Source organism: Pteropus medius, unplaced genomic scaffold, assembly GCF_902729225.1.
Source record: "Pteropus medius unplaced genomic scaffold, Ma_sr-lr_union100, whole genome shotgun sequence".
NCBI classification, from domain to species: Eukaryota; Metazoa; Chordata; class Mammalia; order Chiroptera; family Pteropodidae; genus Pteropus; species Pteropus medius.
In genome coordinates, this window is record NW_024353517.1 from 12623113 (window position 1) to 12636932 (window position 13820).

The following is a 13820-nucleotide window of genomic DNA, read 5'->3' on the forward strand; positions in this document are numbered from 1 at the left end:
ATAAGGCAAATGTTAATTGTAAATAGGCAATCACAATTTAGTCTCTGATGTTGCTGTGGTAAAACATTAAGGTAGTGGTGGGAGAAAGGACCTTGGGGTTCCTTACCATTGTCAGTTTGCCATAGCTTTTGAAAGACAAATAGGTGCATGGTAGAACTGACTGAATTTCTCTGGGTTGCAGAGTACATTATTGCTGCATGCAATAACATGTATGAATATCACAGATAGAATGTTGAACGAAAGAAGTCAAAGAGTCCATTTCGTATGGAATTTAAAAACAGGCAACAATAAAAGACAGCTTAGTGGTTTTTTTGAGGGGCCGCTGTTAAATGCCATAAAGTCGAGTATAAATTGGGAAGAGTCGCAAGGAAACCTTTCCAGCAGTGCTGACATTGTTCCATATTTTATTAGAGTCAGCTCAGATTCTGGGTGCAGAAGGAGATGGAAAATTCTGTAGATTCTAGAAAGTATATAATATAAAAGAAGGTAGTGGGATGATAAAGATCTTTATGTGAATAAGGGCAGTGTTGAGGCGGGAGAAGGGGAACAGCAAGATGGAGATAAGAAGGTTCAACAATTTTCAGCAACCTGAATGACTTGCTTATTGTCCTGTCATATATCTGGATTCCCTTACTACTTGTCTGTCCCTGTGCTTGTAAATATAGTAAAATGCTGAAGTCAGATGTGGATTTTGAAGGTAAAATAGCATTAGAATTTGAACTTTTCAGTTCATTCCTTTTTTTGATATATATTGACATTTTAAAAATTCATGCTAAAGTATAATTAAATGACATTTAATACTTAGCAAAGATTTTTCTGACCTTGGGTAGTTTTTAATAGAAAGGTATAGGTTAGTAAATACCATAATACATATTGTTCTGGAATATAATAAAAAATTCAATGTCTATTTTAACAGGCCAGTAGCAGGATATGCTAACCTGTGTCCAAATATGATCTCTACCCAGCCTCAGGAGTTTATTGGGATGCTGTCCACAGTGAAACATGAGATTATTCATGCCCTGGTAAATTTTACTGTTAACTGTTCTTCATGCCTCGATTTTCTGTTTATTGTATTCTCATTTTGATGTATATATTAAATTTTAAGATTACATAGATTATTAGATTCATGTTCTATAAAACCTAGTTGGTTAGGCCTCTGCCAATAGAAAATTTATAATGATTAGCATAGTGGCTAGGTTGAGTTATTCTACTAAGAATAATTAAAAAAGTAAATCCATTAGGCAAATAAGATTTTTGAGAAAATAATTACGTTTCTTCAGAAAAAGACTTAGTAATTTAGAAAAATTTACTTTTCTCTAAAATGACAACCGATATACTAATTATAGATCTTATCACCTTCAGCGATCTCATTTCTAAAAATCTTCTTGGTGTATTTAGGCTTTCTAAGTTTATATATACTAACTGATTCACAACTTTTTCCATTTCCCTAATTCATCCAAAATAGCGAACTTTTACTGTATGTCTAGGGAATTAAAGTTGCCTAAGAGCCTAGGAAATGTTCTGTTGTTGCTATTCGTATATTTAGAAAGTAGATGGCAGTAAAATTAAGAGGTACTAGATCACACAGATCTAGGAGTGATTCTTCTTAACTCTACCACTAATAGTCTTTGGGATCTTGTGCAAATTACTTAGCCTTTGTAAGCCTCAGTTTCATCTGTAAAATGAAGATAGTACATACTACAATGGATTTTTTTTCTTGAAGATTAAATAAGACAATATACAAAAAGCTTAGCACTGTGCCATACATAGTAAGGTATAATAAAATTAGTGGGTATTATTTATTAGTTTTTTGTAGTGAGCCTTAATGTATGAGCTTGAAATGCAAGGCTTGGTCTTTAAATCAGCAAATACATTGAATAATTCGGTGAAACTGTAGGATAATCGGATAGCACGTATATCTTTCAAGTAAAGAGATTCTTAAATGAATCATCTATTTTCCTTTTATTAAAGTAAGCTGAACCTGCTAAATTTGGTGAAAGATAGTCATCACTCTAATTAACATTTTAAGCTTTAAACTCTAAAATCTGTGGATACTTGATGAGAACCAGAGAAGAACGACAGGTTTTAAGTCTGCTTCATAGTGAACATGAATGCAGAGGTCTCAAACATGAGATAAATTATGAATAGACAGTTCATATAATAAAAGAATCCAGTTGACCAAGAAATGTATGAGAAGGTATTCACACTTTAGCAATCAAATCTCAAAGCAGGACACCACTGAACGTAACAGCATGTGTGAGAGTTATGTACATCGACTTCGAGGTAGTGGTTACCTCTGGGAACAGAGGAAGGAGAAAGGGTTAGGTAATGAAGTGTCAGCAGGATTTATTCTGTAGTGTTTTATTTCTTTTAAAAAAATCTGTAGGAAATATGGCAAAACTAACATCTTAAGTCCTCTTGAAGATACATAAGTTTCTATTAGAATTTTAGTACTTTTTTGTAAATTTGAGTTCTTTTAAAAATGGAAGTTAAATATAGCTATTAACTACAGTCATCCATGGTACTTTGAATACTAGATAATCCTGAGATAATTCTTCTTAGAAATTTTCTAGTTATTCAGGTTGAAAAAATATGCATTTAGAATATTATAAAGGATGAGGCAAATCATACTATTTTAAACTTTATATAGTTTCAGCAATTTGTATATTAAAAACTATTGAGATTTTCTTAGCTGAGTTCACTAAGTGTCTTTTGTATCTTCAGAGATTAAAAAAAGAAGAAGAAATATAGGAATAAAAGACTAATCGGAATTCCATTAATCATTTTGGCAAGCCTTGAATGACACAGAGACCAGTTATGTAAGCAAAGAAATTTGCCAATGAAATTGATTAAGTGGTCAGTTATGATTGTTAGTTATTTGAATATAAGCTATAACAGTCTCAATGTATAAAACATACATTAAAAAGTAGTTATAAAAGTGCTTCGTTTTAGTTATTAGATTAGGAAAGAAAGCAAGGAAAGAAATCTTAGTAATGAAATAGGATATACCAAATGTCACCTTTTTTTGTCCATTTTCTCTTCTTTCTTTGGAGGGGAGGGATAGAGAATGAAAACTTGAATACCTTTATGTGAGGTATACATTATCTCATTAAAATTGAAGACTTCTTAAAATGTAATTATAAACATACAAATTTGCATTGTAAAATTATTTTAGGAATATGGATGATTTTATACATTACCTTACTAGCAAAAGAACCATATCTAATGTTTTGATATATATGTTTTCAGTTCCTTTTTCTTATATGTACACACACACATGCACACATGCACACATTTACACTCCTTTTTTTTAAATGTAGACATATATTAAATGTGGACTTTGGGATCAAAGACTGAATTTTTATGAGTGCTCTTAGGCTCACACTTGATCACTCAGCTCCCTTACTCTAAACTGTATTGTTAATTGTTCTCAAGAGTAGCATTCCCTGGATACAGTTATAGAGTTTAGAAAGTTTATGTGAAGATCAACTGTGATAAACACATTCTTAAACAAATAAATGCATTGTCCATACTACTACTAAAGAGTATCTTCATCATTACTTTTGGTTTCCTCATTTAAAATAACCTCAAGTAATTGGAATTTAAAATTCATAAATATGGAACACTTTATTGTCCAATTCTAATATGAGAAGTTTCTATGGAAGTACTGATGTAGTGCTTCTATGTGGTTATATCAGTGTTCTCTTTTGATAGCAGCATGTTATGTCTATAATCAGAATTGATATTTTTCACTTTAACATTTTGAACTTTTTCTTGTAGGGTTTTTCTGCTGGGCTGTTTGCATTCTACCATGATAAAGATGGAAATCCTCTAACTTCAAGGTTTGCAGATGGTCTCCCGCCTTTTAATTATAGGTATTTGTTATTTTTGTTTTTGTTCTCTTTTAGGAAGGTGCTAATACTAGAATCTGGGAATCATTGCATGTTAGGTGCTATAAATAACAGTGGCTTTATGGCTAGCCTAAGAAAATTGTAGCTATTAAAACAAGATAGGGTATAAGAGGTCATTTAGTTTCACTTTTCATTTTACAGGTGAAGCAATTGAGTTGCAAAAAGCTTAAGTGGCAGTCCAAAGAGCCGGAACTCTCCTTGCTGAGCAGGGCTCTTTTCTGCTATATTGTAGCTTGTATCACTTTACAGACTAGTCAGGCCATGGGAAAATGAGGGTTGGTTATATTTTGGTTTATTAATAATTATTGCCTCTGTACATGGAAATATTTACATGTAAAGGGGGTATTTAACACTGAATATTAGCTGTGATCTAGGGATTCAGAGCCTGAAGTAATATCAAGAAACACTAAAAAATTATCAAGAATTTTATATGGAATATCAGCCATAGAACTGTAACCATTTGCATGCATTCATATAAAAGTACATCTTTAAACTAAGAGCACATGCTCACAAAAAGACATGTAAGAATGTTCATGGCAGTTTTGTTATTAATACCCCCAAAATGGAAACTACCCAAAGGTCCATTAATAGTAGAATGGATAAATAAATTGTGATATATTCCTATAATTGAAAACTCCAAAGCACTAAAAGTACACTGTTGCTGCATACAATAACATGTATGAATATCACAGATATAATGTTGAGCAAAAGAAGTCAAATAGTCCATTTTGTATGGAATTTAAAAACAGGCAACAATAAAAGACAGCTTAGTGGTTTTTTTGAGGGGCTGCTGTTAAATGCTTTAGTATAGATTAGGGAGAGGTGCAAGGAAACCTTTCCTAACTGTCCTTACCCTGCCCCCACCCTCCCACCACCACTCTGGCCCAGGATGTCCATTCTGTAACTGTTATTCTAAACAGCAGTCATTTCATGCCAGTTTTGCTCAGACCTACGCCATAAAGAATACACAGAAGAAAAAGACATAGAAGAGACTCCTGAACCAAAACCCCTCAAACGGGTCATTGAAACCACAACACGTCTGATCGTCACACTGTGAGGTCTTCTCGCCCAAATCAGGGGCTAATGTTTCCTAACTGTCCCATATTTTATTAGAGTAGTGGTATATGGGTATAGAATAAAAAGCTAATTAATCTTTATACTTAAAATTTGTTTACTTTATGTATATTTTACTTCAGTTACAGATATCTCTATTAAAATGGCTAGAATTAAATAAATATTAAAGCAGATAATACTTTATTTGGCATAATATCTTTTAGAGTACATGTGAAATGAATTTCTAATGTAGAAATAGATGTTTTCCTTCATGGAGTATGTTTGTTTTTTTGGTGGTGTGGGAGAAGTCTGGTCTTTTCTGAGAATTGTGGTCTTAGGGGAACATAAATATTGAGAGAGGCATCAACTACATAGTGATGTAGGTAAGGAGGAGAGAGATACCCACACCCAAGAACTGTTGTTAAACTGATTATTTGTAGTGCTTTTTGCATCGAGGCTATTCCTCAAAAGCAGGAATTTTACAGTATAAACGGAGGTAATAAAGTAATGAGAATTCAGTCGTTAGACATATAAAGAGTTGGATTTGTCCCTATTCTATTTGGAATGACATATAAAGAGTTGGATTTGTCCCTATTCTATTTGGAATAACTGTTAATCTTGAAGTATGGGTGGTGAAGAGGATATTGGCGTTTTTAGTAAGGTACAAGCTATTTATTTTCTTGCTAGCTTTGTTTACTATTTATGTTTAAACATTGCCATGCCATGGAAAAGGATAAAAGGAACTAAGAATAAATTCTCTTTGTCATGGGTAGATTAACAGATAAGTGATTCAACAAATAGAACAAAATGTTAATTGTAGATTTAAGATAGTAGATATTGGGTATACAGGTGTTCACAATACGATTCTTTTAGCATTTTGTGTGTTTCATAAATTTTTCATAAAATAATGGTGAGGAAAAATAACCTTTTTATATTCTATTTTATTGGTGAGAATGACACATTCGTAAGGTCAATGGTAGAAGGTAGGAAAAAGCCAGAAAAAATTATTTAAGTTATAGGTAAAAATCAAAATGGATGTTCATCATAATTTTCTGTAATAAATAAATTGCGTTTGTAGTAGTGCTTGTATTTGGGCAAGATAGATTCCTTAAAGTGGCATTCTATTTTAAAATCTATGTTCACTATGAATTTTAATAAAAACTGCCTTTTTTTTTTTTTTTTTTTTTTAAGTTGTGGCAGGCCACAGTCCCATCAGGAATATATGAGTGCTTTTGTTATCACCTTACCAGTACTGGATATTGTACCATATTAGATCTTTTCTTAAGCCAATCTGATTGGTAAAAGTTGGTGTCTTCTTGTATTTCTAGGACTATTAGTAAGGTTTTAGCTGTTTGCATTTTCTCTTTATACACTGCCTATTTTCTAAGACCAGTCTTGGTTGCTTTTTCTTTTTTAATCACTTTTTAAGAGGTTTTTTTGTTTTTTTGTTTTTTTATAAATTAGGGATATTAATCCTTCTTGATGTTTGTTGTAACTACTTTTTCCCATTTAACTATCTCTTTATCATCATATTTTTGCCATACAGTTTTTAAATTTTATATTATTAATCTATTTTTCTTTATTGCTTAAAAAAGTTTCTGTCCTCCAAAGATTATACAAATATTATTCTAAATTTTCTATAGTCCATTATTATTTGAAGTTTTTACAATCATAGCTTTACTCCATTTGAAATTTATTTTTGATTCATTTATTTTTGCTTTTTTATAAGGTACATAAATTTTTATAATTGTTATAGCTTCTTGGTGGATTGACCCTTTTGTTATAAAATTTCCCTGTAGTAGCAATTTGTCTGTAGTTGCAATTTTTCTCCTAAAGTCTATTTTGTCTGATAATAATGTAGCCGTTACAGCATTCTTTTGAGTATTGTTTAAATGGTATATCTTTTTAATCCTTTTTATGTTCAACTTGTATGTGCTTTAAGTCTAAGCTGTGTCTCTTGTAGACATTCAATTTGATCATACTTTGTTTTTTTTTAATATCTCTTCCACTCAATTCCATACTGGCCCCTCTGGTGGCTGCCAGATTGTTGGTTCTCACCTTGACTGTGGGCTTTGTGTTTTCAAGGCTGCCACAAGGCTGAAGAGAAGGCATGGGGAAACACCACAAAGCTTAGTGTTCTTACTGAGATTTATCCATTTTTATTAAATGCTTCCGGGATTGCTGCAAATCTTTGGTTAATTTCCAGAGTTCCAAAAAAAGTTGATTTGGCCAATTTTGGTACTTTTTTTCATTGCTTTCATGAAGCAGAGAATTTTCAGAGGTCCTTACTCTGCCATTTTTGCTGACTTCTGTCTGGAATTTATTTCTGTATATGGGATGAAATAGGGATTTGACTTTTTTCTTCCTAGATGAATAACTTGTTTCACAGCACAGTTAAGTAAATTATACTTCCCCACTAAAGTGACATCTTTGGACTTGCTTTTGTTTTATCCAATAAATTTGTTAAAAGGAAGTAATTTATTGTCATCTTAGCCAAGTATTAACTATGTAGACTTGAGCAAGTTACTTCAACTCTCTAAGCTTCTGTTTCTTTATCTGCAAAATAGTGATAATAACCTTATAAGATTGTTGAAAAGATTAAATTAGAAAATATCAATACTTTGCATGGACTAGGTACATAGTAAGCTCAAAATATTTTAACTTCATTGATATTCATAAGCACTTTTACATTTAGTGTGATGAATTTGCAAAAGTGACTGTGTTCTTTAATTTCAGTCTTGGATTATATCAATGGAGTGATAAAGTAGTTCGGAAAGTAGAAAGATTATGGGATGTTCGAGATAATAAAATAGTTTCTCACACTGTGTATCTCCTAGTAACACCTCGTGTTGTCGTAAGTATTACTGAATTTATTGTCTCATGAGCCATCTGCTCTTTTCCTTCATTATGGTCCTTTCTTTACTAATCATTGTTTAATAACTTATTAAATTTTAGAGCTGATAATAGAAAAAATAATATAAAGACAGTACAATAAAGCTACAGGCCAGAGAAATCTGAGGAAATGGAAATTTGGCAATGACTTTCCTGGTTTCCATTCTACCCACTGTATTAAGCCAGTGTTCCTCTGTTTTGATACCTCTTAGGATTACTGGTACTATTTGCATAACTGCTGGTTACTTCATTTAGTGTCTATATTAGTCAGAATTCTCCAGAGAAACAGAACCAACGGGATCTGTTGAGAAAGGGAGAGGGATGATATAAAATGAACCATCACAGTGTTCCTTCACACTCTTATGTAATGACAGAAACCTATTCTCCCTTTTTACTTCCTTGACTAAATACAGCTCTCTCTCTGCCTTCTGAAATTTTGTACTGATCTTGGCATATTTCCCATACCTAGAAATCTCTAACTGAAGGACAGACAGAACCAAATGAGCAAAATTGTATTTTAACGAACAACTTATTTTTCCTACAAACATTGTATCCATAAGAGCAGTTTATACCTACATTAAAATTATTGTTGATAAAAGAGTTACAAATAGCAATCATACTTGTCTATAATTTTTTTGAAATATGTGCCTTAAAGTTAAAATCTTCAAATAGAAAAAATTTGAAAAGATATAGTAATTTATTTGCAAAGAAGAGTATGAGAGTATCAAAATATTTTAATTATATTAAAAACACTATATCTCTCTTCTCACCAAAGAAATTCTTTAATGTCTACTTTATTATATCTTGTGTAATAAAGAGTTTGCCATTATTTTATTGCACTTTTATAAGATTTATATTTTTTTCTGATTCTTAGGATGAAGCACGAAAACATTTTAACTGTCCAATTCTGGAAGGAATGGAACTTGAAAATCAAGGTGGTATGGGCACTGAGCTCAACCATTGGGAAAAACGGTTATTAGAGGTTATTTTATTTTAAAATTCTACTAGACATATTTTTTCTTTAATAAAAGTAATTCTGATTCATGGTAAAGTGATTTAAACAGTATAAAAGCTTACAAAGTAAAAAAAAAAATTTAAGTCATTTGGCCCCTTTAGCTTTTCAAATCCACTTTCCTGATGTAATCACTATTTAAGTTTTTTATATATCCTTTCAGAAATATACATATGTAGAGATACACACAGTAACACACATTTTTAAAAGAATAGGTTCGTACATTTATGCAACTTTCTTCACTTAATGATATATCTTAAACATTTTTCCAAGATAGTACAAGTGCTTCTGCTGTAGTGCAATGTATGCTTTCCTAAAAAACCTCTTTCTTCAAAATTGAACACTAAAAATAACAAGGCTTGTGGGAAAAACAAATACCAGAGCACTAACAAAAACAAGTCATAATCCAAGTGCTAAGTTGATTTAAAAAGACATGATACTTCTAATAAATAAACTATGTTTACTCTAGTATTTCTTTACATTTAACAACAACAACAAAAAATAATGATAGCTGGATAGACTATAAATCTGAGTAATGGAGAAAAAGAGTAAAATGTACGCAAATTAGAGAGAACCAAGCAACGAGCACTTGTAAGACAGAGCCTCTGGTCATACCAAGCCAGTGGAAGAGCGTGGGATAAGTGGACATGGAGCAGTGCACTGTGCACACAGCTTTTCTTTGTTGCTGTGTGTGCTTGTCTTAGTATGTGCTGCATTTAGCCACTCTTGCTCCATTATATAAAACAGTGACATCCAGGGAAAAATCACTATGAACCATCATGAGTCCTTATTACACTGTCATTGTTTCCTTATTTACCAGTCTCACGTGACCTCATTCATATGGAAACACATGCTTTAGCAAAATAGACTGTATATTGGATCTACTCATTTTTTAACAGCTACACAGTATTATATGAATGTTACCAACATTCCTGTGTTAATGAACAATTGTGTTAAATTTTTTATTTAAAAAATATTGTAATGAGTATTGTGATGAGCAACATATTTATATCTGCAATGCTTTCTAGAAATGTTGTTTTAGTGGTTGTTCTTAGGTTCAATTAAACAATCAAACTAACAAGACCTAAACTGGTCACACTGAAAAAACATTCACTTAGAAGGATACAAAAAAGCACAGCATGCTCCACACAGCAGTTCAGGAGCCTCTCTCCTTCCCCCTCCAGCTTAAATATAGGAGCACAAGACCATTACAAATGGGTGTAAGAACCAGCCTGGCTTAGAAGTATCATGTCCCAAATAAGAACCAATATCTTTTTTAATAGTTCTGTGGACTTGACTTCCAGATCCCTATAAGGGACATACCTATAAGAGTCACTGCATACAGAGAAGTCCCAGACTGTGGCTTATCAACAGGTATTTGTGTTCACTTGTAGTAATCCCCAGTTCAGAGAAATATCAGGAGGTCTTTTTCCCTATGTAGTGTTGCTTGGTAACACAGTTGACATTCCACCTTTATCAGGTTTCCAGGGGAGCAGAACTAGAAAGTTAACTCAAGGTCAGATTTCTGTACATAGAAAGAGAAAAGATAAATCCCTAGAAGTGGAATTTCTAGGTCAAAGGCGGTATGTGTCTGTGTGTGTGAGTTATTTTTAGAGATCTATTTGGCTCCTTTGATAGTTGTAGCTTATATATATCATGACCCAAGTTAGCAAAATTATGAAAAGAGATTAATGCTGACTGTTCTTATCTAGGTGATCACAAAGTAACAGTGATGGAAATTTATGAAAGATACACTTATTTCTCCCACGGGAATTTCAGTTTGTATATTTTCCTTAAGCAGTTTTCTCAAGTGATTTCCTTTAGAAAGCTGTAGACTGGCAAGAAATGAAAACTTACTTTTCAGTAGAACTATTTTTTTAAAAGATGATATTAAAGTACTCAAAATGACCATCTAATATTCAACATAAATATTCAAAGAATAATCAAGAGTTCCCCAAAGATGGATATGCTTTCTTAAGAGGCAGTGAAGTACCTACCATTAGGTGACCTACTGGTAGGAATTTTATGATAGGAATTAAAATATTGGGTAGATAGTAGACCTTGATGATATTTTAGGTCCCTCATGCAAATCCTTTGATCCTGTGATTCTGTGTTACTTGTTTTGCATATTAATATGTATTTCTATGATCACAAGGTTGAGGGTTATGAAAGCATTTCCATGTAATTCAGGTAAGTATTCCCTATGCTCCATTATCTGGGCATCTTTCTCAACCACTCCCTTACTTTGCGTAGATAGTGGAATATTTTTATAGTATTTCTGTTTTCATATATTTATTTTCACTTTCATCACACAGTTCTAAATGCTGGTCATCTGCCATTTAAGGAAAATTATACACAATATATACATTTGAGGCAGAGAGTAGATTTTACTTTAAGCTCCAGTCTTGTCTTTTTAAAGAGGGCTTATGGATTTCATTATTTTAAGTGAATATATTTCATCAGCTTCTCACACTTGAGGCATTTTAAATATACATCAAAGTAATCCCAGAAATTATTGAGAGTTGCAAGGTGTTCAGTTTTGTAATTAAAACCTGTTGGTGATTTTCAGAATGAAGCAATGACTGGTTCTCACACCCAGAACCGAGTCCTCTCTCGAATCACTCTGGCATTAATGGAGGACACTGGGTAAGACAACTATGAGATTATTTATTATATGAATTATTTATTAAAATTAAATGAATATTAAGATTAATGTTAAGGTTAAGATGAAATGAATATTAGCTTAAGAAAATACAGACATTTTACAGTGAAGTAAAACATTCTTTGAATTTTGTGCAGTTAGCTATTTATTACCCGTAACAACTACATTCATTCAATAAATATTTGAGACCCTGAGGTATAGTAATGAATAGAACAAAATTCCTGGTATTATGAGATTTATTTTCCAATAAGTAGAGACTATGCTAATATGAAGGAAAGACTAAACAAATTTTAAAATTATAAATGAAATCGGTGATGTATAGATTCCTGGTTTTTAAAGCAGTAGAACTTTCTGGTAAAGGAATAGAATACTATTTTTAAATGACTCCAATGGGAGTCTTTTTCTTTGCTGACTCCTGAGTCCTTTTGACAAGACTGGTTGGTTTTTGAGAGCTTCCTTGTTTTCTGATATAGCAGGGTGTACCAGGATGATCAGCACATAGTCTGTCTTAAATCTAGGCATCAGCCAGTCTTCCAAGGAGCACTGGTTCCTTTTAATGGTTTTTAGAAACTACAGCTTAAGCACTTTGTTCATTGTTACTAGGTTGCCATTGTTTGTCCTACTTTACAGTTGACTAAGTTAGAAAATTCGTATAATTGTAAGAGAAAAAAGGAAAAAAAACCTTTTAACTCTTACCTTTTTATCCCTGAATAAGCAATTGCCAGCAGAAGTGTTCCTGCTGCTCTGCTTAATAACCTATTTATAGCCCTTTTTTAAACAATGCCAGTTTTTTAAAGATACCAGTAGGATATAGAAACACTGTGGAGTATATGAGTCACTAATGAAATCATGACAGTGGTGAATTTTAAAGCATTTTTTTGCTTTTTCTCAGGCAACACAAAAGCAACATGGACCATACATTTCTAAATTTCTGGCAATATTTTATAATCATAGACATAGAAATTAATTTTCAAAAATCTGTATGACTTTAGCTTAACTGAGTTGCTTCTCCCAGTAAAATACATTATGATTTATTCATCCAGAAACCTGGGAATCATCCTCGACAGCTTCTTCTCTCCACCTCTCACATCCAATCAGTCATGAATCTTGCTTGATTTTTAGTTCCTCAGTATCCTTGGAATCTCTACTTTTTTGGTCACCACTCCTTTATCAAGGCTACCATTATCTTTTGCCTGGATTACTATAGTAGATTTTTAATTCTGTCTCCCTCCATCTTAAATGGTCCTTTCTACTGCCCAAAGGTCTTCATACATTCTATCCAAGTGTCTTTTTGTAATCGTTTAAGCATAATATCTCCCACAGAAAGTAATATATCATGACCAAAGTACTCACATACATGTATAATGATTAAGAACAAATACATTATACATTATACATTTGCCCAAACCCATGGAATGTACAGCACCAAGAGTGAACCCTAACATAAATTATGGACTTTGGGTGATGATGATGTGTCAGTGTAGGTTCATCGATTGTAACGAATGTAGCACACTCTATTGAAGTATGTTGATAGAGGGGCAGAGTATGTATGTTGAAGGGGCAAGGGATATGTGAAAACTGTACTTTCCACTCAGTTTTGGTATGAACCTAAAATTGCTCTAAAAAATAAAATCAAAAAAGAATTGAAGTACTAATACATGCCACAACATGTATGAATCTTAAAAATATGCTAAGTGAAAAAAGCCAGATACAAAAGAATGCATTCCATTTCTATGAAATGTCCAGAATAGGCAAATCTATAGAGACAGAAAGATTAGTGGTTGCCAGGGACTGGGAAGTGACTGCTAATGGGTACATTGTTTTTTTGAGGGGATGATGAAAATATTTTAAAATTAGATAGTGGTAATTGTTGCATACCCTTGCGAATATACTAAAAACATTGAGTTATATACATTGTAAGAGTGAATTTTATGACATGTGAATTATGTCTCAATTTTTTTAAAAAAGGCACACAGACATTGAAGCCAGAACGTTAGATTCAAATTTCCAGCTGTGCCACTTACTTGCTGTATCTTTGCTGCAGTTCTTTGATCTATAAAATAGTAATAAAAGTGATACTTACCTCACTGAGTTTTATGTCACTTCAGTGAGTTAATATATATAAAGCCCTTTGTACACTACTTGGCACATTGTGAGTGCCAACTAAGTATTAGCTATTATATATAAAACTGAACCAAAGTTTCATGTAGCAATGTTTATTTACCCTTACTACCTACAAAGCAATCCTTTTTTGGTATTCTATTGATTTTTAGAGAGAAAGAAAAAGAAA

General features: G+C 32.5%; 1 protein-coding gene and 1 long non-coding RNA gene across 2 annotated transcripts in view; both read left to right on the top strand.

Moving 5' to 3' along the window:
- LMLN (leishmanolysin like peptidase) overlaps window positions 1–13820 on the top strand; it is a 56212-nt gene that overhangs the window by 16173 nt on the left and 26219 nt on the right. The window contains exons 9-11 of the mRNA XM_039850852.1: window positions 7701–7818; window positions 8731–8838; window positions 11438–11514. Coding sequence (XP_039706786.1) covers window positions 7701–7818; window positions 8731–8838; window positions 11438–11514 — 303 coding nt within the window. The remainder of the gene's footprint in view (window positions 1–7700; window positions 7819–8730; window positions 8839–11437; window positions 11515–13820) is intronic.
- Window positions 785–5220, top strand: LOC120593034 (uncharacterized). The gene is made up of 3 exons (XR_005650286.1): window positions 785–1022; window positions 3781–3875; window positions 4849–5220. It is a non-coding gene; the product is annotated as an uncharacterized LOC120593034 (long non-coding RNA).